Consider the following 22,909-nt stretch of genomic DNA (forward strand, 5'->3'; position numbering starts at 1 on the left):
AGATGGGACACCCTATGGTCTTGTGGATTTAACAGGCACATGGTGGCCATTGTGAGTCCACAAGAGCACAAGTGCACTAAACAGGGCAAATTAGCATGAGAGCGCAATCCCATAAATGCGCAGATGGGAGTGGATAGTTTTGCGCATGATCTACTGACAATGTGCACATTAAACACAGATCATTTCCATAATTACCAATGCAGTCTATCAAGAGCAGCACAAATTAGAGTCTGTTTTTTTTTTTTTTTGCAGTGTTCTACAGTATGTCTATCTAGCAAATCAACAATCAACAAACAGAAATCATCATATCAGATCTCCAAAATTAATGGCATCTTTATTAAATGTTATTAAATATGCAAACACACGCACATACAATAAAAATGACATAACGTTTGGGTGAAAAAGCATTCTCCTCAAATATCTATCTATATAGTCTTCTCCTCCAAAACAAAATAATACTCACCCAATAAAAATCAGTATGTACACCAGAAAAAATAGTGTTTTTATATCAAAGAAGGAATATATTTTCAATATTTGTTGTTAGCCAAACACAGAAAAACAACTATACAAATAAAATCTTTGCAAAAGGCATCAACGGTTTGAAACGGAGCTTATGACATGCAGAACAGAAGAGGCTGTGATGATGTATTTGTGGGCTGTCAGTCAGCTGTAGGCATGTGCCGAGCTCCCGCGGGCTTCGACATGTCCCGCGGATTTTTTTTGGCCATTTTTTTTTCTTTTTTCTACTAGTGCGAGTTTGATTTATTAATTGCTTTGCGTCCCTGACAGATTAAGTGGTTTTTCTTACAGTAATAAAACCAGCCTGCACTTAGTGGTGTCATACTGCGCCACACCACAGAGGGGGAAAAGGGTTCAACTTTTTTTTTTTTTTTTTTTATTCAAAGGGAATGAAATGGGAAGAAACATACAATAGCTAGCATGCTCCATCTGGGAGTTCATATGTCATGTGTTTCAGCCTCAAAGAATAGTACTAAATGGCCGTGCAAAGGTTATACACACACACAAAAAAAAAGTGATTTGAAGAAAGGATTCGGTTGAAATACAATGAAGTCGAAGCATGTCACGCATAAAACGAACAAAAGAAACTCATTTTCTCTGCAAATAGCAAAAGAAAAACACATTGTTGTTTGGCAGAGAGTGGGCACTTTGGAAGCTTTACCTAGATCAATATTACCTTTAATGTTTTCTCAAAATTTATGTTCTTTTTCTGTATAAGCTGACAGATTCTTTATCCATTGAGATGTTAAATGGATAAAGCTAATCTTTACCCAAACTGGACAATCCTGCTTTAAAAAGAGCCACATTTTCTCATGTGAAATCCAGAACTCTGTACATGTTTACACTGGTATTCATGCTAACCCGTCCTATTAACTTTTAATGGCAACAGCTTCATGCATGTGTAAAAGAAGGAAAAAAAAATACCTCAAAGGGCACTTTAGCTTCTCAGATATATGTGTTTTGGCACAGAATCCCAAGCTACAGTACACAGGTGCACCGTAAACTACAGGCACAATTAAACAGGTAATATTTACAGGGAAAGAGAGGAACATATCCAGAGAAGAAGAAAAAACACTTACTGTTTGTTCATATAGAAGGCGCTGTACTGGTGAGTCTGTGCGATTCATTTTGGCAGCATAATATAAAATGTTTTGTAAAATACATTTCAGAAAGGCAGCTGTATGACAGAAACATTTAAAGCAATGTTACAATCTTGATCACTGCATCAACATATGTAGTGGAAAGTATTTGAACACTTAGTCGTACTGAAAAATGCCTGCATGTCATTGCATTAGAAAACTAAATCTGCAAACAAATGGGCACAATGTGATTTTTAGTGGATGTATGAAGTCAGTTCTCCTATCTATGGAAGCTTGTTTCCGTAATGAACTAAAAAATACAAAAGGTAATTGTGACTTTTTATCTAACAATTCTGAGTTTTTTTCTTGCAATTGTTTATATCATACAATTCTGACTTTTTTCTCAGAATCACAAGTTATAAAGTCAGAATTGTATGATATAAAGTCAAAATTGCATGATTTAAAGTCAGAATTGTGAGTTATAAAGTCAGAATTGTACGATATAAAGTCAGAATTGCAAGTTATAAAGTAAGAATTGTGAGTTATAAAGTAAGAATTGTGAGTTATAAAGTAAGAATTGCAAGTTATAAAGTCAGAATTGCGAGTTATAAAGTCTGAAGTGAGTGATATAAAGTCGGAATTGCGTGATTCAAAGTCAAAATTCCAACTTTAAATCATGCAATTCTGACTTTATAACTCACAATTCTGACTTTATATCACAATCCTGAGAAAAAAAAAAAAGTTGTAAGATTTATTGTGAGATATAAAGTCAGAATTGCGTGATAAAAACGTATTCTTACTTTATAAATCTTGCAATCTCTTGAGTTTAAATCTCGCAATTCTGAATGTATTTATTTGTTTAGTGGCAGAAACAAGTTTCCATACCTATCAGAGTAACCACAGGTGAACTCTGAACATGTTGTCCAATTGTACAACCTACAAAAGCATATTTTTGTGAAATGTTTCTCTTGAAAATCTTTTTTGGTTATACAAGCCACTTGGTTTGATGTTTTGTTGTTTTGCAATGACACTCACACATTTTTGTGTGTCTAAAGTACCCCTATACTTTTTTGGGGCCACTGAAAATCAGGCTTGGGAAGCCGTTCAACTGTCTTTCAAAAGTCTTTCAGTAGCTGTCTTTGGTTGTGCATCAGCATGGCTGCGTTTAGCTGGTCGTCATTGCTTCTGACGGAGATGGAGGGGCCTGTTCTCGTTCCGGGGTTTCAGGACATACGGACTCAGCAGATGTAGTGGATGTACTGAGATCTTGAGGTTGAGATTGGAAGACTTTCTCTTCCACTTCTGCTCGTAGCCTCTCTTCCTCTGCCAGTCTGGCCGCCAGCCGTTCCTCGGCCTCGATCTCCTCTGTGGTTGGGATGGAGTTCTTCTTAGGTCGGCCTTTAGGCTTGGTAGGAGCCTCGTGTCCTCCTTTTAGCACCTAGAGAAACACGGACACACACACACACATGTGAAAAATGTGGGCCTAGTCAAAGGTGAGGATTGTTATTACAGTGATTAAGGGAAGATATATAGCCATATGGGCTGGTCGTTCGTGCTTGTTTTTCTCAGAGGTGAACGCGTTGTGGATCTTTTGTTCCTGCTTGAGAGGTTGATCGCGCTGACGTAGACCTGTACTGTCCTTTAAATCATCACTCATTTGTCCCACACACACTCACTGAGCAGCCCGGGGTCGTAGCTGTTACACACACTGACTCTATTGAGTGCTGAGGAGGGCAGCTCAAAGCTGTCTAATGGATTTTTAATGATATGTCTCAGAGTTTCCATTTCCACACAGAAAGCTTTGGTGGATTTTCAACACAGATGTTTTTATTGATACAAGTTGACAGTATCTTAACGATCTAAGTTTGTGAGCTAGAAAATCCTATCAACTTGTGATGATAGCCTTGAGCAAGCTCGTTCAACTCACCATTTTCTTCCATTTCATGCGTCTGTTCTGGTACCATGTCTTCACCTGGAGCTGTGTGAGTCCCAAAGACTGAGCCAGGTCCAGTCTGCACACACATACAAAGTGCAAGTTAAATGAAAGTGCATAAATCAAACACAAATGAAAAGGCATTATTCTGTTCCAAAAGTAAGTCCAAGAAACTAAATTATGCTACATCCTAAGATACATATTTATGCCAAATAATAAGGTGGTATGATAATTAAAAGGAATAAGTGTGTGTGTGTGTGTGTGTGTGTGTGTGTGTGTGTGTGTGTATGTGTGTGTGTGTGTGTGTGTGTGTGTGTGTGTGTGTGTGTGTGTGTGTGTGTGTGGGGACATTTTTTGGACCTCATCAGGAAAACAGCTTCTAGATCAAGGTTTGATGTTTTTTGAAAATGTAAAATTGCAGGAAGTGTTCTGTGATGGGTAGGTTTAGTCTTAGGGGATATAATTTACAGTTTGTACAGTATAAAAATCATTATGTCTATGGAAAGTCCCTATAAAACATGAAAACCCATGTTTAGGTAACTAGGTTTAGGAGCAGAGCCTACAAGTGGCATTCTGACCCATGGAACTCACAAGCAAGTAACAAGAATGACTGCAGAAACTTCAGAACTGAAAGTAATTGACCGAAATCCCAAAGTCACCTGTTGTCTTACACATAAAAGCCAGTGGGTGGCCATCTAGAGTGCAGATGTATATCTAATCACTGCAAAATTCCCAAAGCTGGCATGACATATCAGAAAGTTCTGCCAAGCTCTGAACTAAGGAGTCTTCCCAGGCCGAATGTAATTGCAGACCTCCCGTGGAATGCCATCACGCTTTATCTATACAGGATAAGGTAATCCAGTCATGGAGCTCCTGACTTGCCCGAAGGCAATAGGGGATCTTTTCGGGGCACTTGGGCAGGCAGCGCATGACTAATGCAGCGATTGGTCTGCCGTAATGTGATAGGCAAGGAGGGGACATGTGAGATGGGATTTGAGGGAACGAGAGAGCCAGATATCAAACAAGTGCACAGATTTCTGCTACATCTACAATCAAAGTCGCTCACACCAGCCAAGCAGGATTACGCACCTCCTCTGCTGAGCCTCTCAGAGAGTCATATGAGGTGCAGAGATCTTCTGGAAATGAGCAGATTAACACTCGCTCTCAAAAGCCCTTGCTTTGGTCTTTCCTCGTCTCTTTATCTGTTTGTTATTTATATTTCCTCTTTTTTTTTTTCTTCTGTCTAAGTTGTGCATGAGACAAGAGTTTTTCCATTGTATACTCTAAAAAATGCTGGGTTAAAAACAACCCAAGTTGGGTTGAAAATGGACAAACCCAGCAATTGGGTTGTTTTAACCCAGTAGTTTGGTTAAATGTTTGCCCAACCTGCTGGGTAGTTTTATTTAACTTTAAATAACTTTTAATTTAACTTTTTAACTTTAAATATTTAACTTTTGTTTAAAAAAATAAATAAATAAATAAAATACTATATTGCTTGCTTAAAATGAACTCAAAGTACATTGGAAATCAACATGTATTAATATCTTTAATAAAAACATTTATTAATAAGTTTAATGACTAATAATTAAACAATAAAAATTGATTAAATTGCTTATTAATGAATGTTCACCTTTTGATTATTATTGTTGCCTCTAGTAATTATGTGTCTGATTTTAATTTCCAACCTATTTTGGGTTCATTTTAAGCCAGACATTTAGTCATTTTTAAACAATAGTTGAGTAAAAATAAAACTACCCGGCACAAACATTTAACCCAACCACTGGGTTTGTCCATTTTCAACCCAACTTGGTTGTTTTTAACCTAGCATTTTTTAGAGCATACTTTAACTGTACTTTAAAGGGTTAGTTCACCCAAAAATGAAAATTCTGTCATTTATTACTCACACTCATGCTGTTCCACACCCGTAAGACCTTCGTTAATCTTCAGAACACAAATTAAGATATTTTAGTTGAAATCCGATGGCTCTGGAGGCCTGCATAGGGAGCAATGACACTTCCTCTCTCAAGATCCATTAATGTACTAAAAACATATTTAAATTGGTTCATGTGAGTACAGTGGTTCAATATTAATATTATAAAGTGGCGAGAATATTTTTGGAGCGCCAGAAAAAAACAAAATAACGACTTAATTAGTGATGGCTGATTTCAAAACACGGCTTCAGGAAGCATCGGAGCACAAATGAATCAGTGTGTCAAATCATGATTCAGATCGTGTGTCAAACTGCCAACGGCTGAAATCACGTGACTTTGGCGCTCTGAACAGTTGATTCGATATGCTGATTCATTTGTGCTCCGAATCTTCCTGAAGCAGTGTTTTGAAATCGGCCATCACTAAATAAGTCGTTATTTTGTTTTTTTTGGCGCACCAAAAATATTCTCGTCACTTTATAATATTAATATTGAACCACTGTACTCACATGAACTGATTTAAAAAATGCTTTTAGTATTAATGGATCTTGAGAGAGGAAATGTTATTGCTGGCTATGGATGCCTCACTGAGTCAACGGATTTCAACTAAAATATCTTAATTTGTGTTCCAAAGATTAACGAAGGTCTTACGGGTGTGGAACGACATGAGGGTGAGTAATAAATGACAGAATTTTCATTTTTGGGTGAACTAACCCTTTAACTTTAACAGTCTTGCAAACTGAGAGAGTAAAACATAAAAAATTTATTTATTTAATTATTTGCTAAGTGTAACATATGTCATAACCCACTGAGTTATGTTTAAGCAAAACGTATGACTACAAGTGGTGGGGATTTTTTTTTTTTTTTTTCAGTCAAGCTCTGTCATTTGTGGCTGCTTTCTGTGCTGTAATTGGCGGTAAGAAAAGCACCTCTGTGTTTGTGCTTATTATTCTTCAGAGATAAACCACACACACACACACTACATTCCAATGCTGGCACGTTCCTTGCAAATATGAGCCTAATTTAATCTCAGCTTGGGTTCTGACATTTATTCATAATGATGATGAAGATGATTATAATCATCTCTGCCTCATAAAAAACCATTAAAACTTCATGATATAAATCATTATGCTCCATATTGCGACATGTTCATTGCTTTCATGTTCTGATTGTGTGGCCTAGGTGGACAAGCCAAAAACAGCACAACACCTTGAGGTCGTCTTTGAGATTGATAAAACACAAACCTGAGGCGTTTTGAGGCCCATTCCTCAAACTTGCCAGAAGATGAGGAATTTCCCTCACTTGTTTTTCATTCAGCCATGAATGAATTTGTTCGTTCCTGAGGCAATGTGTGTGACAGAGTGATAGAGCACAGGCTAATCATGACCTAGCTATGAACTAAGCGGCCTTGAGCCAAAATCTCAGCAGAAACAGCTTCCCAACTGACCTGACAGGACCCAACAAAACAGGCCTCTTTCATGCCAGCTTTTCATGGAAAACTGAATATTTGGGTCAGCAATTACTGAGAAAATGACATTATTATAAATTAGGAATGAATAATATATTGGTCACTATATCAGGATCAATCATGCATAGTTTTATTTTTGTTACATATTATTATTATTATTATTATTTATCAGCCTGATTTGGTTGATATTGGAATAAAACAATATTAGGACTTGTTTTTTTTTTTTTGTTTGTTTTTTTTAATATATTGTTGTAATATATTGCAAATTTACTTGAGGCATAGAAAATCCTTGGTTGGCAATTTTATTGTGAGAACAGAAAAACAAATCATTTTGTTGGATAAATACCTTAAAGTTGAATATTTTGTTTTTCCCTCATATTTAAAACATTTAAAAAATATAAAACATGTTCATATTTTGATGTTCATGTGTGTGTGTGTGTGTGTGTGTGTGTGTGTTCCTACATAACTATATTTTGGGGACAAATTTGTACCCAGAAGTGACCAAAACCTGACAAAATCTCCAAAAACCTCCCTTTAGGGACCTCCTCATTTGTAAAACTGGTATCAAATAAAGTAATTAAAGGCTTTTTAAAAATGCAGAAAGTTATCTGTGATTAGTAGGTTTAGGGGATAGAATATAGATTTTGTATAGTATAAAAACAATTACGTCTATTGAATGTCCCCATTTGGATAGCTAAGTAAACGTGTGTGTGTGTGTGTGTGTGTGTGTGTGTGTGTGTGTGTTTACTTTCATACTTTTTCGTACTTTAAAGCTGCAGTCTGCAACTTTTTTTGTGTTAAAAATGTACAAAAATTATATAATGATAATATACAACATGAATCCATTTTCCAAACCGTGTTTTTGTCTTATGCTGAATCATTATGGTACACTTATAATAAGTGTTTATATTCGGACTATTTCAGACCAGACTGGTAGGACTCGCTGTAGAGTATCACAGTAACTGCGTGACTCGCCATAGACATACACGGAGAAAAGTAGCTCCGGCTACAATGTTCCTCCACAAGACGCATGCAGTCCTGTTTACAATACTTTGAGTCATAGCATGATGCATGGTAATATTTTTTGTTTTTTTCTTGAAAACAGCTTTCTTGTTTTATGAAAGACAAGAGCTATCTGTAAAACAAAAATAAATATAAGTGGAGTGAGTATGTAAGAAAGTCTTGTGGCGGCTGTCTTAGCTTTGCATGTCTGGTGGTGCTGACAGTTTTCAGACAATTATGTCTGACAGCTCATATGTCGCTGAAGGACAGAATCCATCCTTAGGCTGTGTCTGACCAAAAATTCTGAGAATTTGTGTGTGTGTGTGTGTGTGTGTGTGTGTTTGTGTGTGTGTGTGTGTGGCAGACACGCTCAGAATCCTTGTAGTTGGGACAGAACTGATTTTGTGGGATTTTTACTCAAATACACCCTTTAGGCCATAATGGAAACACATCCACTCTGGCCAAATCTAAACACAGAGCCAAACTGAAATGGAAAATGTGTTATGGCCGAAAAACTGTCCCATGCGAGAAGACCCACGACACGTAGATTACCTCATCTCACTGTACAAGGCCCAAAAGTTTTTTAAATACACCTGTGTGTGCTTTAAATGATTGGCATGAAATCAATGTAATACATTTTTGTTTGCTGTTCTTGGCATGCGTCCCTGTTGTCTTGAATGGGGTAGTGTTTCTTTTAAAGGCTTCTTTTGCAATTCAAAGCGTGGTTAAAGCGTATGTTACTGTCGTCTGAACTACAACACTGAGCAATGTAATAGTTTGGCTAACAGTGATTTCCTACAGGTTAAAGTGTTTATTTCAGGCTTTATATATACTTAGAATTATTTTATCATAATTGCTCTGCTTTCTTAAAGTCAGCATGAAATCAAATTCCTATGCACCTTTTTAATGTTAAAGGTTTCATTGTGCAAGATTCACTGTAGCACATTTTGCCAAATTCAAAAATGTTTTTAATTTGTAATCTTTCAATTTGGTATGTTCCAATCAATTCCCAGGAATAAAAATATAAATAAAATTATATATATATATATATATATATATATATATATATATATATATATATATATATATATATATATATATATATATATGGAATTTATTCCATATATAATACAAATACTTGAGAACTGCCCTAACAAACTGTAAAATCAAGTGTAAAAACCCTCTCTACTGAGCGATCACAGCGATGTCATGGTTCCTTTACAACCACTGACCTGTCTGGAGTGGAGAGATATTTCTGTTTCTGGAATTTCTTCTCCAAGCCCAAGAGCTGCAGCTCTGTGAAGATGGTCCGGCTGCGGCGGGGTTTCTTCAGCCGCGGGGTGGAGTGCTCCGTCTCTGATTCGCTGCTGATGCTGACGGGCGTCTCGCTGGGAGTGGGCTCTGAGGTGAGCGGGTGCTGGGGTGAGAGAAGGGGCAGGTGCGGAGACTGCGGAAGGCTGCTGGGCGGCTGGTGTGTGATCACGGAGAGAAGAGGGTACGTTCTCAGAGGGGTAGAGCCTGGGAGAGCACACAGTCAACATAATGGTCTTATGTATTAAGCGGCAACACTTTATAATAAAGTGAGCAATTCCAAGAGGATCCTCGCACCATTGGTGCTCGGGCCCTGATAAGGTCACGTTGGTTAAAATTTGTAACTCAAAAGCAATATCAACAACTGGGCCAAACACTGATGCACAGGCCCAAAAGTCAAATCATAATAAAAAAACCTTGAAAGTATGGAAGCTTTTTTTTTCTGCCACAGAATCAGTAAATCTAAAAAAGCTTGCAATTCGGACAATTCCAGGTTTATAACTCGTAAATCTGACTTTATTTTTCACTATTCCGGTTTATAACTCGGAATTCTGACCTTTTTTAAATCGAAATTGCAAGTTTATAACTCACAGTTCTGACTTTACTTCTCATAATTCTGGGTTTATAACTCAGAATTCTTACTTCTCACAATTCCGAATATATAACTCGGAATTCTGACTTTATTTCTCACAATTCCAGGTTTATAAACCGGAATTCTGACTTAATTTCTCACAATTCCAGGTTTATAACTCAGAATTCTGACTTTATTTCTCACAATTCCAGGTTTATAACCCGGAATTCTGGGTTTATAACTCGGAATTCTGACTTTATTTCTCACAATTTCGGGTTTATAACTCGGAATTCTGACTTTTTTTCTCACAATTCCAGGTTTATAACTTGGAAATCTGACTTTATTTTTCACTATTCCTGTTTATAACTCGGAATTCTGACCTTTTTTTTAAATCAAAATTTAAGTTTATAACTCACAGTTCTGACTTTACTTCTCATAATTCTGGGTTTATAACTCAGAATTCTTACTTCTCACAATTCCGAATATATAACTCGGAATTCTGACTTTATTTCTCACAATTCCAGGTTTATAAACCGGAATTCTGACTTAATTTCTCACAATTCCAGGTTTATAACTCAGAATTCTGACTTTATTTCTCACAATTCCAGGTTTATAACCCGGAATTCTGGGTTTATAACTCGGAATTCTGACTTTATTTCTCACAATTTCGGGTTTATAACCCGGCATTCTGACTTTATTTCTCACAATTTCTGGTTTATAACTCGGAATTCTGACTTTTATTTCTCACAATTCCGGGTTTATAACTCGGAATTCTGACTTTTTTTCTCAGAATTATTAGTTATAAACGTGGAATTGCTTGAAAAAAGTCCGAATTGTGACATATAAAACTTTTGTGAGGAAATTCCAATTGTGAGGAAAAAAAGTCAGAATTGTGAGATAAAAAGTTACAATTACCTCTTTAAATTTCAAGTTTATATCACAACTTTGATTAAAAAAAAGTCTGAATTGCAAAACAAACACAATTCTAAGCATTTTTCTCACAATACAGACTTTCTCAGAATTGTGAGATATAAACACAATTATGAGTCATAAAGTGTGGATTGTGAGATATAAACTATATAAAAAAAAAAGTCAGAATTGTGAAATTTATTTTTTAGTCCATGGCGGAAACATAGGAAAGCTTGCACATAATCGTCAGATCTTCAAACAGTCTTTATTAAGAGGCCTTAAAAACACACACAAAAAAAGTGCAAAGTGCAACGACAAAATGTTTCTGACATCACTGTCATCAGTGTCTACCAAAAATTAGAAATACTCCTGTCCATTGTTAGTTCATGTTAGCTCAGGTCTATTAAATTATATTAACAGATAATTTTTTTTTATTTAATTAATAAAGCATTATATTGATTTTATTATTAAAAAATCGTATGGTTGTTTAAGTTCTCTTTATCGCTCAATCAACTGCTTTTCATTTCAAGTCAGAAAAAAATAAAAAAATATATATATATATTTCTCAATGAATTCTTCCCAATATTGATTAGGCTGATATTGTTTATCAAAATACTTCAGGCACCAATTTAAAACCTCTAAATATTGTCCATAATTCTTTATGTAGGTTTGTTTAGATATGTCCTTATAGAACCCATCATTGTACACTTTATGAAACTCTTGATTGGCTGATTTACATCCTCCTATTCCCTGCATCATATGCAGCATCCATTTTTATTTGTCCCTAGAACCTGTACTGAAGTTGGCCTCAGCTCATTTCAATAAAAGGCTCCATTTGACTAGAACAATCGCCCTTCTTCTCTTAGATTAATCACATCTTCTTCATCTTTTCAGGACTAATCTTTTTTCTTATTTGAAAACAACTTGTTTATGTTCTTAATCAAGGCTCCTATACCAATATTTAGCAATTATTTTGTTCACTTTGTTTATTTACTTATTTATTTAGTTGTATTTCAGGGTGCAAGTACATTTTGATTTTCATCTTTGCAGTAAAATGTATGTCTTGTGTGTACATGCTCCTGTTTGTTTAATACAGTTGTAGACTGTATGTTGATGATTAGGGGAGTGAAATGCTTGTCTGTTTAACTGACGTTATTTTTGTTGCTGTTGTTGTTGTTGTTTGTTTCAAATGTGTTGTATTTTGTATTGTGTTTGGCATGTGTTTTGGGACCCCCTCGAAAATGAGATGTTTCATCTCAAGGGGCTATCCTTTTAATAAATTAAATTCAGTTCAATATTGTAAAGTCAATGAATCAATAATGATTCATTGTTCATTTTGTGGAACAGTTATTCTCTTATCGAATCTATTAAACATCATACATGACTGTAAAATCTAGTTTACAATCTGCTAAAGTGAGCCAGCTGAAACCCAGAGTTTTAAAAGCGTCATGTCCGAGTGAACTCAAACCTTGTAATGGTCTCGACCCACCGTCACTAATGGTGTAGGTAAGTGTTAAGAGTTTTGCCCTGTGTGATGTAAGGTGCATGAACTGGAGGTCTGCTGTGGTGATGTAACTGGTGTTTTACACTGAACTACGAGGATAATGACTCTCCTATGATCCACGCTGTCACCGACACAATGCACTCTGGGTAATAATTTTTAACTGGGGCATCTGTACGCCCTCCCTTACAGTTTAATATTTCCAACTCTCTCTCTCTTTGTCTCCTGTTCTTTTTTTATTCAGACATCAGCGAGACGCCAGAGTCCATAAAATGCAACACGGGACCCGTCTGAGCAGAGAGAGCGTATAATACCTCCAAGAGAGAAAAAAAGAAGAAGAAAAAAAAAAAAACTGATCCTCTGATTTATTAAGTAAAGTGAGTATGGAAGAGCGTTTTGTGAAATGAATACATGATGTCATGTCCATTTCACAGGCAAATTGCAATCTTATTTAATCCCGGTAAATGCCTGGGATGTCTTATCTGATCATTTGACTGCTTAGATAAAAAAAAAAAAAAAAATGACTGTAGTAAAGCCAAATGTTTTATCAAAAATCATTTCCTCATTGAATATGACCTGAAGGAAGCATCATAAGTTGATTACATTTAAAAGCATTAAGGTTTTTTATTTGTAGTGGTTTAATCTCTTAAATACTCAACCTGTTCACTGTCACTGTCCTTTTTGAGCATAGATCTGAACATTAATGATTGTAATTCATGAATGCTTTGGAATACAGACCTAAGATCAGTCTCTTTTTAAAGAAGATTATTGCAGAAGTGAAAGCAGCTTCAAGTGAAAATGAAAGGGTAAAAAAGTTGTAAGTTTAAGTGTAATTTTTCTGTAAAGCAAATGTACTGAACAAAACATATTTTATTTTATACAAAATATGGTAGCACTTTATTTTACTGTCCTGTTCCCCATTTACATACTATGTACTTATTACATAAATTATAATAACTGGGTAATAACCCTGAATGTACACCTAAACCCCTGTAGTTACCTTATATTACCAAAGTCCCTTTAAGACAAGTCATTTCACTCGGCGGCCATCTTTGAAACGCCTCTCGGGCATCCTGGGCATCATGCAATCTCTTTGAATGGGGAAACATCAAATTCTCCAAAACTGTTCGCCAACTTTACGATTAAATTTCACATTTGAAATCACCAATGAAATCTAACAACAACCGGCTCATAAATGTAGTTTCTAAACGCTCGAATCATGCCAAAAAAAAACTTTTTCTTAGGTAAGTACACTGTAAGTACGTGTACTGTAAAATAAAGTGCAACCCAAAATATATATTTGACAAAATAATTTGGACTCTAAAATGCTAGGAAATCAAAGCCGTATGTCTAACCAAGTAGTGTTCCAAATTTGAAGTTGGTATCACAAAAATTGAGCCCATTAAAAGGATTTAAAGTACTGTTTCCATCATAAAGTCAACGATGGTTTTTGAGAGTTTAAGTTTTCAAATGATACCTAATTTATATTGATTAATGAAATATGTGATTGATAGGGGGGAAAGACAAAAAAAAAAGCATGCCAAGTGTCCTGCTACTGGGACACCAACAGTTAACAAGCTATTTAGCCATTTAGCAAGATTTTTTTTTTTTTTTTTTTTTTTTTTTGCATTTCCTTCACTAAAATAATATATCGCAGTGTACTTGTAAATCTGGTTGGCTATAGTAAGTCTATAAAGTGTTGCAGTGATTTTTGTAGGCCAACCTGCAAGTAAGCATTATCCTGGTTCCTTCGACAAAAAAACAACATGATTTTTCTATAGGCTTTTAAATTATTGCAAAAAAGAAAGAAAAAGAAAAAAGCTCTGTGATCAACAGAAATGTATGATACTTACACATTGTGTTCATCAAGATAATATTCACAAATGAACACAACTTTTATGAATTTTGAATCCTAAATACAATCACCAGAAATAAAGAGCCATCCTTAGGCCATAAAAAAAAAAAAAACTACTACAACAGTCCCACGACTTCAATGTCACCACCACTAATGCCCTGTCCACACCAACACGGTATTTTCAAAACCACAGGATCAATACTGGGAGGCAGATCCGCAAAAAGCAGCTTCTTCTGCAGTCCCAATATCCTCCAAAATCCCTTCTGAATCCACAGGCAGGATTCCGGTTTTAACTAGCTCACAAAATATCTCTTTCCGAATTACCCGCTTAGCAGCTTCTTTAGAAACTGCAATTTTAAAGAAGTCAGCTGCAGCTTTTTCTATGCGCAGTATCAGATCACTAAAACCGACCGTAAAAACAAAAAACTCCTGCCAGGGTGAAGATTTTTAGAAAAACTGGTTACAGTGTTGTTGTGTAGCCAGTAAAGCCAGAGATTTTGGCTAGTGATGCCGGAAACGGAACCAATAATAACCATTTTTTTTCCAGGCTTCTGATTGGCCAATATGGCTTTACGGTTAGGGTTTCATCGCCACCTGTTGGTTTGGCATGCTCTTGACAGCGCTTCTTAGCACGTTTTTACGTTTTCATGTGGACGCGATTTTTATTTTTAATTATGCAGGAAATACCCATGTACTTGTGGACTAGGCTTAAGCTTCCGACAACTCTTTGAAAGCGACTAGTGAGTAGATAAGTTTACCTGTTCGGTGTAATGATGTTTAATGTCCCCAACAGCCTCTGTAGTCCCATTTAGACACTTGTTATCAACCACCTTTTTTGAGAGAAGTAAAAGCTTTAAAAAAATCATGAGTGGAGTATTATGTTGTGAGCTAATGTTAACAGACCTTATTTTAGGCTTTTAACCAAAATGACTTTGGGACAATGGAACCGGAATTGCTAAAATGCTAACTCGTCTCCAGGTTTTGGCCTACAAAAATACACCATCCCTGCAGTACTCTATAGTGCTGGAGAATGAATCACTAAATATCTGACTATAACAATATCTGACTATGACTATTATGCAGATAAAACCACTCTAGATAGTTTAACTTCACTGAGGCAGACCTAGCATACGGTAGGGACCTCTGTACACAACATGTTTTTGTGAGCAACATAGTGGAAGGACAGGGAATTTTTCCACACACACAAATGCACAAACATGCATGCAGTTACATTTGCACACAAATCAGGATGATCTCATTGCTATCAATGCAACACGTCTAGGCATGACATCCCTTCTGGCTCCTCTGTCTATCTCTGTTTTTCTGTCTTTCTCTCCCTATTCTTTCTTCAAAATCTATCCCAATAGTCTCATCGTAATGTCTATCAGTCAGTTATCTACAGTTATCTGTAAATATAATTATAATGTATATATGTTTTGTATATATGAATGATAATTATAAAGAACAAATATTTATATATAGCAGACAAATAGACAAGCAAATTCATCATCAACCTGTTACACCTCGGTCACATATACACTAGTAATAAGACAATTAATAAGCTGCTTAACTGTATCCTAGATCCCAGTTAATTATCCCATCTTACTTAAACGAGTCAATGAGATCATTTTCCCGAGGCCTTATTATTTTGATGCCACAATTCTGGATTAATGCTGCCTTCACATGCTATGGGAAATTTGATAATTCCCACTTCTGAAGTCGTGATTACGAGCTCATCGCATTCAAAATGGGAAATGGGAGCGCGTTCATGTGCAATTTTTTACCTAGGAAACTCGTATTTACGATAATTCCGAAAGCATGTGAAGGCAGGATAATTCCTGCTCATGTTTTGAGAAAAGTAGTGTGAAAATTGTGTTCTAAAAAAAGCAGTAACATTTCATTTGACCTAAAAATATCCAAGGCGGTTTTGGTGTTGCATTTCCTTGTTATGACAATCCGGGTTTCAGGAAATCGTTTTGCTTTCAACAGAGTTCAACACTTTGACTTGTCATTCATGTGTTGGGAGAGAAGTGTCAAGTTTTCAATACTCACAATCAAGCTGTAAACCTCACGCTTTCCCCAAAAAACAGTAGCAAACGTTAAGCTCTTGATTGCGCTCTTTCAGTCCTGTCTTATTTTCCTTGACTGATTGGATTCCAGAGAGATGATTTCATTTGGCACCTGATGCACATTTGAACTCTTAATAACACGGTACATTGTGTTTTTTTGGATGGGCCATGTGGTGACAGATTTACTGCTTCATCACTCGTTTGAGTTTTTCTCTCTCAATATCTATTAAATCTATCCAGCAAGTTGGAAGAACAGAAAAAAACACACAAGATAGACTCTGCAAGTGAATGGATATTTTTCTAAATTTTCCATTCTGCAAGCCGAATTTGCTCTTGCATGATAATGTTTGTTCATGCAGCTGATGTTTGACTCTGTTTGACTCTTCCAGGCATTTAACAACATCCATTCTGACTAAAAAGTGTTAAGATCGGGAAAACATTACGCAGTGTATACTTCTGTCTATCATACTTGTAAATGTTTAGACATGAAACAAAACCCTGAGAATTATTTGGCATTCATAATTGCCCAAAGGCGAATACAGATCTCACAATAGATATCCATAATACCCAGTTAATGCATTTCCATAAATGTGTATAGCCACACCCTCTGGGTTGCATCATGGGTGAGGTCTGACAATTGTGACAAAATACATCCATAATTGTGCGTTTTGTTTATGTGTGTGTGTGTGTGTGTGTGTGTCTGTGTGAACATAACTGGTTCTCATCTGAAAGACATCCGCTTTTATTGTCTGCAGTTAATAAATGTGAAGACAAGTTGTGGACAGTTGTGATCGGTCTCGCAATCGTTTACTCCTCTAAGGGAAACTCATCCTCCTATTAGGCTGTTTTTCAGCATGCTGTCATATGAGATTAAACTATCGCAGATTTTTATCTGTTTCTCCTCCCTTCAGAAAATGCTTCTAAAAGCCTTTCCTGCGTTATAGTTACAGACATGTCTCCAAACGAAATATTAAAACCTGTTATTACACTCTCAGGTCAAATTTTGAAGTGGATAGGACCTATATATTTTTAAGTGGGTAGGACTAGGACCTGTATATGCACATGATGCGGTGAACATGATTTCACCAAGTGCAACAACATCCTGGAACAACATTTCAATCAACCAGTCAAACTTGAGAGACAGTTTTACAGTTCATGTCAATTTTAGCCTGACAACCAATGTTAGGTGCTTCTACATCAGTGTTATTCACCTGTTAGGGGCCGTTCACATATTGCGTCTTTTGCACACGTAGGCAGGCGCGCTCATAATGGAAGTGACGCGCATGCATTGAGTTTTCCAGGCACATCGAGATGAAAAATTCTCAACTTTTCAGAATGCCGCAAGCGCACGGCAGGTCATGTGACAAGGACCAACCGATCAGCTATGGCCTTTCTGTAACAAAACTGAAAGCTCAGCCAAACAGCTGATCATAAGTGTACAGGCCGGGTTTTTATTTCTCATCTCCATAAATATATGTAGTAGTAAAGCTAATGCAAGAGCTAGAAATCAATTAATCCTTCGCTGATATCTCCTCGTCATCGTGGAGTTCATGGTTGCATAGCAATGAAAGACGCCACAGGAGCGCAAGCGCTTGTGGAAAGGAAGAGAAAGCGACGCAGATGTGCTTTCCACACATTTTTAGGCGCGATATGTGAACAAACTATGTTGATCCAGGAACATGTCTTACTTGGCAGAAATCACGGTGGCCATTATCATTCGACTGAACTGTGTATATGCATTTTAAACACATTATGTTCTTCGTCCATGCAATTAATGCACATCCCTTAATGAGTATGGTTTTATAGAGTATTTAAAGGGATAGTTCACCCAAAAAAAAGAAAATTCTGTCATCATTTTCTCACTCGCATGTTGTTCCAAACCTGTATGAATTTCTTTCTTCTGTTGAACAAAAAAGAAGATATTGCGGTAACCAGACAGTTGGTGGTAGCCATTGGCTTTCATAGTATTTTTTCCTAGTATGGAAGTCAATGTCTACACTTGGGTTATGCTGGGTTAAAAACAACTCAAGTTGGGTTGAAAATGGACAAACCCAGCGGTTGGGTTAAATGTTTGCCCAACATACTGGACAGTTTTATTTAACCTAACTATTGTTTACAAATTTTTAAATGTCTGGCTTAAAATGAACCCTAAATAGGTTGGAAATTAAAAATCAGACACATAATTACTTGAGGCAACAATAATAATCAAAAGGTGAACCCTTATTAATAAGCAATTTAATAAATGTTTATTGTTTAATTATTATTCATTAAACTTATTAATAAATGTTCATTTATTAAACATATTAATAAATATTGATTTCCAACATACTCTGGGTTCATTTTAAGCAAGCATTAGAGTATTTTTTAAACAATAGTTGAGTTGAATAAAACTACCTATCTGGATGGGCAAACATTTAACCCAACTGTTGGGTTAAAACAACCCAATCTCTGGGTTTGTCCATTTTTCAACCTAACTTGAGTTGTTTTTAACCCAGCATTTTTTTTAGAGTATACCGTCGACTGTTTGATTACAAATATTCTTTAAAATATCTTCTTTTGTGCTCAACAGAACAAAGAAACTCATAAAGGTTTGAAACAACTTGAGAGTGATTAAATTATGACTTTTTTTTTTCATTTTGGGGTGAACTAACCCTTTAATTTCACCGCTCAGGTAATATTAAAGGTAGCCTATGACCCATTTTAGGGGCCATAGCTAGAAATGTATCTTCATATTTAGTTTCATATTACATTTAGACTGATTGAAGTGGTATCAAGGCACGTGTAGGCGGAAGTAGTCAGGGCTGAATTCAATCATGTTTGAGTTTGGAAACAGACTGACAGGGACACAATGGAACTCACTATTTATATTCCTCTTAAATGTCTTTTAGATCTGAATATGTATAATTACTTGTTTTGCATGTCATTTTCAACTAATTGACTGCAGACTCTCCTGTTGTATTTTGACGTGTCTTACAGTGGCTCCTAGTGGCGACAGCGTATGAGTTCAGTGATGACAGATACCTCTCTATGTGAGAGAGTCCAGGGCCGGTGGCCTTTCAGTGAGTGCCAGTCTTAATACCAGCTACATTCTATATTAAGCATTACCATCCATTGATGTGCTGGCATATAGAATATCTCACACCCCTCGGACTTGAAAAGAGACAGTGTGCGCAGCGTTCTGATATTTGGGCTGGATATTCTATCCCCCGCCCCGGCCTGCCAAAACTCCTCGTACCTCACAGCTGGGCGTACAAACAGAGGGAAGCATGTGCTTGTTTATGACTTCATATGTATGTATACGTCTGTGTGCATGTTTTGTTGTGCATAGACATACGTAACCTATGTGTTTTTTTGATGGGTTGTGTATGAAGAAATCAAGTGAACTACTAAATCTATTTTTATCATGGTTCCATTCAGAGGAAGTGTCTCCGATTTCACAAACTGCACAGCAGGTATGAGGGAGCGAAGATGCTTTCTGTCAACACGCATCGAGTCCGGAGAGGGATACTTGGGGCTTTTCTGGCCTAGTTTGGAATTTTGCACTGCAACACTTGCTGCTAAATCACTTTAATTTGTCAGTAACACTTTATTTTGCATTCAACTAAATGTAATTAATATTACTTAGTGCTTAACTGTACACTGTAACAAAAATAAAGTGTAACCAATTGGTTTGCGTAATGAATACCTACACGCAATTTCCAGTCAGTTTCAAAAATCTGGCTTTTCAACCATCGTCATCATTTTAATATGCTCTATTGATGCCTGGTTGTGAAATGAGCAGACTAAATAAAGGAAATGTTTTGATGGTTTTGTGTTAAAGGTTTTCGAAACAAAGATAAATATGTACCTATAAAGCTATCTATCAAAGCAAAACAAGATTCGCTGTGAGATCAGTCATTCCGACCTGAAAAACTTGCTTGTCTTACAAGCATCAGAAGTAACACTTAGTTTTACGAGACAAGGAGATTTTATCTGGTCGTACAGCAGCAGACAAAACATAAATAATTAAGTGGCCTGGTATGGATACATTTTCAAGTGTTAATATAGGGCATTATTATATGCAGTGAGTATATGGAACAGTGAGTTGGCTTTGACAACCAGAATAATATCTGATCTGTGATGATGCCCTGTTTGGAAAATCACATTGGAAACCACAGAGATAAGTCCTTGCTAAACCTTTGGATGCACTTAATCAATCCCTTAAACCAAATTACACGGGTGCCGCTACCGATACAATCATGATCTTGAGGGTCAAACGTTTTTGTGCACATCCCATGTTGGCCGATGCATTACAACCCGGATTAATGACATGCCAGGAACATTTAAAAATGTCTTGTGAACTTGCTCGATGCTTCTCATTATGATGGAATGACATTGCACCTGTTGCTTCAGGATGTCATACCTGACTGCATCCTATGTTGCACAGTCAAGAGTGTGGCAACAGTTCTCTAAATAGATAAATGTCCTGTGGCTTCCAAGAGTTTGTGCTCCTTGGGGCAAGTAAGAGGAGAAGATGTCGTTATTTTACCACAGATACCCAACTCGTTATAAATGTGACAGTTTAAATGAATGTGCACACACCAGTACCTTGAGGTCATTGACACAAAACGCCCAAATGGTGGTAAAAAAAAAAAAAAAAAAAAGTTTAAAGATGAAATATGATGAGGTCTCACTGTGCATTGATAAACCATCAGGGAGGTGTGGTGATGTTTCAAAGGGATCTATTCAGCTGTCATAACATTATTTATTATTATTACTATTTTAAATGTAAAATATAATTTGAGCTATATGCATATGGTGCAAATAAAATATTTATGTGTATTTGGGGGCAGATGGATATCAGTGCATCAGTCACCAATCAGATAAACATAATCACGCATCACGTATCTTCAGAAGAAAATCTATCAAAGCCTACCATTTTATATCATAAGACTAAATGTCAGCCATTTCGTTATCTTGTATGTTTTTGACGTTGGATGCGAATTAAACTTGATCGCACAAACGGTGTTTACTGTACAGTTTAACTCACGACCTACAAACATGTTTTGAGCTTAAATGCGTCCAATCAACTTTAAACAGGAACTCTGAATATGTTAAAGCGCATTACTGCGTAAAGAAATCTATATACAATATCTAAGGACTGTTTATTTTTTTAGGAGGACGTATTGTTTAATTTGGGGTAAAAAAAAATAAAATTTAATAACCATCAGTTTATTGGCCGTTCCTTCGCGTTGCCTATATAATTTAGAAACACAATGGGTTCGGTGTAGGCTATATAGAATTAATATAGACTTTCGCTTAAAAGTTCCTTCGCGTAGGCTATACAGAATCAAGAAACAGTAATATTTTTCCTCTCATTATTGGTTTGCTAAAAACAAAAACCGTGCATTTAGCTAGTTACTGGGTATTAAAATGAACATTATGAGAATCAAAAATACGTGGGAACTCGGAAAAGTAGCCTATTTTTCCAACTTGTTAAAAAAAATGCAAGAGTTTAAAAAAGCCATTATTTTGCCATATGCATATCACCTCATTTTGTTTTGAAATTTCTTCTTGACATTCTTTCATTGTTAAAACTTTTAACATGTCAAAATAATGTGTGTATTTTCTTATCATATTATAACTATATTTTCGGCTCGATTTACTTAAGGAGGCCTACTGAAATAACATGGGCTGAAAAAGTTCAATGTGTCAGTCTTTAGTTTTGATGGGTTCAGCTTTTTACAGTGCAGCGTTTTCTTTTTCAGTCATGAGGGCAAAGAAATTCTTGAAAAAAATAAATAAAAAATAGATCTATATAAAAGTGACAAAGTGAAATAAATCAATACCCATTCAAAATTAGTCAGCATTTCAGATCTCTTGAAAACGTGATTTGCGTCACTTACCCGAGCATGAGTGCAGAGGTTTGGGTCTGACGATTAAAGACGGACAAACCGAGTAAAGAGAAAGTTTCTCGAAGTAATCACAAGTTTCCTTGGAGAGGATCTCGTCGATCATGAAGGTCTTGTATCGTCTTCTGGCTGCTTTCAGCTGCGCGCTGCTCGCGAGTCTCAGCTCTGCTTGACAATGCATAGTGTCCAGATTCGCGCCTTCAGCCGCGTGACGTTCAAGACAAAAGTTCTGATATTCGCCCTGTTAAAAGTTGTGTAAAACTTATTTCATGTGTTACAGATCTAAAACGACATGTCATTTGAACAGCTCTGGCGTCCTGTTGCAGCTGTGCTGCGCTGATAGTGACTTCAGTGTCTTCCGCGCGCTCATTCATGCAGCGAGTGCGCGCTGCGCTCTGAGTCACCGCTATATAAACCAACTATCCTGTCACTACTGCACTGCTGTGTGCAACAGCCGACACACTTCACGTCAATCACCCTCTCTCTCTCACTCCCCCCTCACTGTACAACAGAACAATGAACCGGTTTTCTGTTTTTTTTTTCTTTCTTTCTTTCTTTTTTTTTTTTTTTTTCTCCCCTAACCACTGAAACTCTAGGGTTAGATTTGATGGAATTACAGTTCATTTAGTGTTCATTTAAAAGTCTGCATTTCTCCTTCTAGTTTTTGTAGAAAAAAAGGTAGAAAGTATCTATCTATCTATCTATCTATCTATCTATCTATCTATCTATCTATCTATCTATCTATCTATCTATCTATCTATCCTATTAATCAAAGTTTATCTGCAGAGAGAACAAATGTGTGCCTCAAATTAAAAAAAGAAAAATTATAAAGCTGAGCATTTAAAAGCTTTCGTAAATGAGGTTCAGTTAGTT

The 22,909-nt window shown here is 36.4% G+C and overlaps 1 protein-coding gene across 1 annotated transcript; it reads right to left on the reverse strand.

The window, feature by feature from the left end:
- Positions 1 to 393: 393 nt before the first annotated feature.
- On the reverse strand, positions 394 to 22,310 carry barx2 (BARX homeobox 2). The gene is made up of 4 exons (XM_067388928.1): positions 22,031 to 22,310; positions 9,162 to 9,447; positions 3,526 to 3,610; positions 394 to 3,036 (listed from the first exon to the last, which is right to left on the reverse strand). Exons 1-4 carry the CDS (start codon positions 22,215 to 22,217, stop codon positions 2,764 to 2,766), a joined length of 831 nt encoding a protein of 276 aa, XP_067245029.1. The 5' UTR covers positions 22,218 to 22,310; the 3' UTR covers positions 394 to 2,763.
- Between the last annotated feature and the right edge of the window lie 599 nt (positions 22,311 to 22,909).

This window comes from Chanodichthys erythropterus, chromosome 7 (assembly GCF_024489055.1).
Source record: "Chanodichthys erythropterus isolate Z2021 chromosome 7, ASM2448905v1, whole genome shotgun sequence".
NCBI lineage: Eukaryota > Metazoa > Chordata > Actinopteri > Cypriniformes > Xenocyprididae > Chanodichthys > Chanodichthys erythropterus.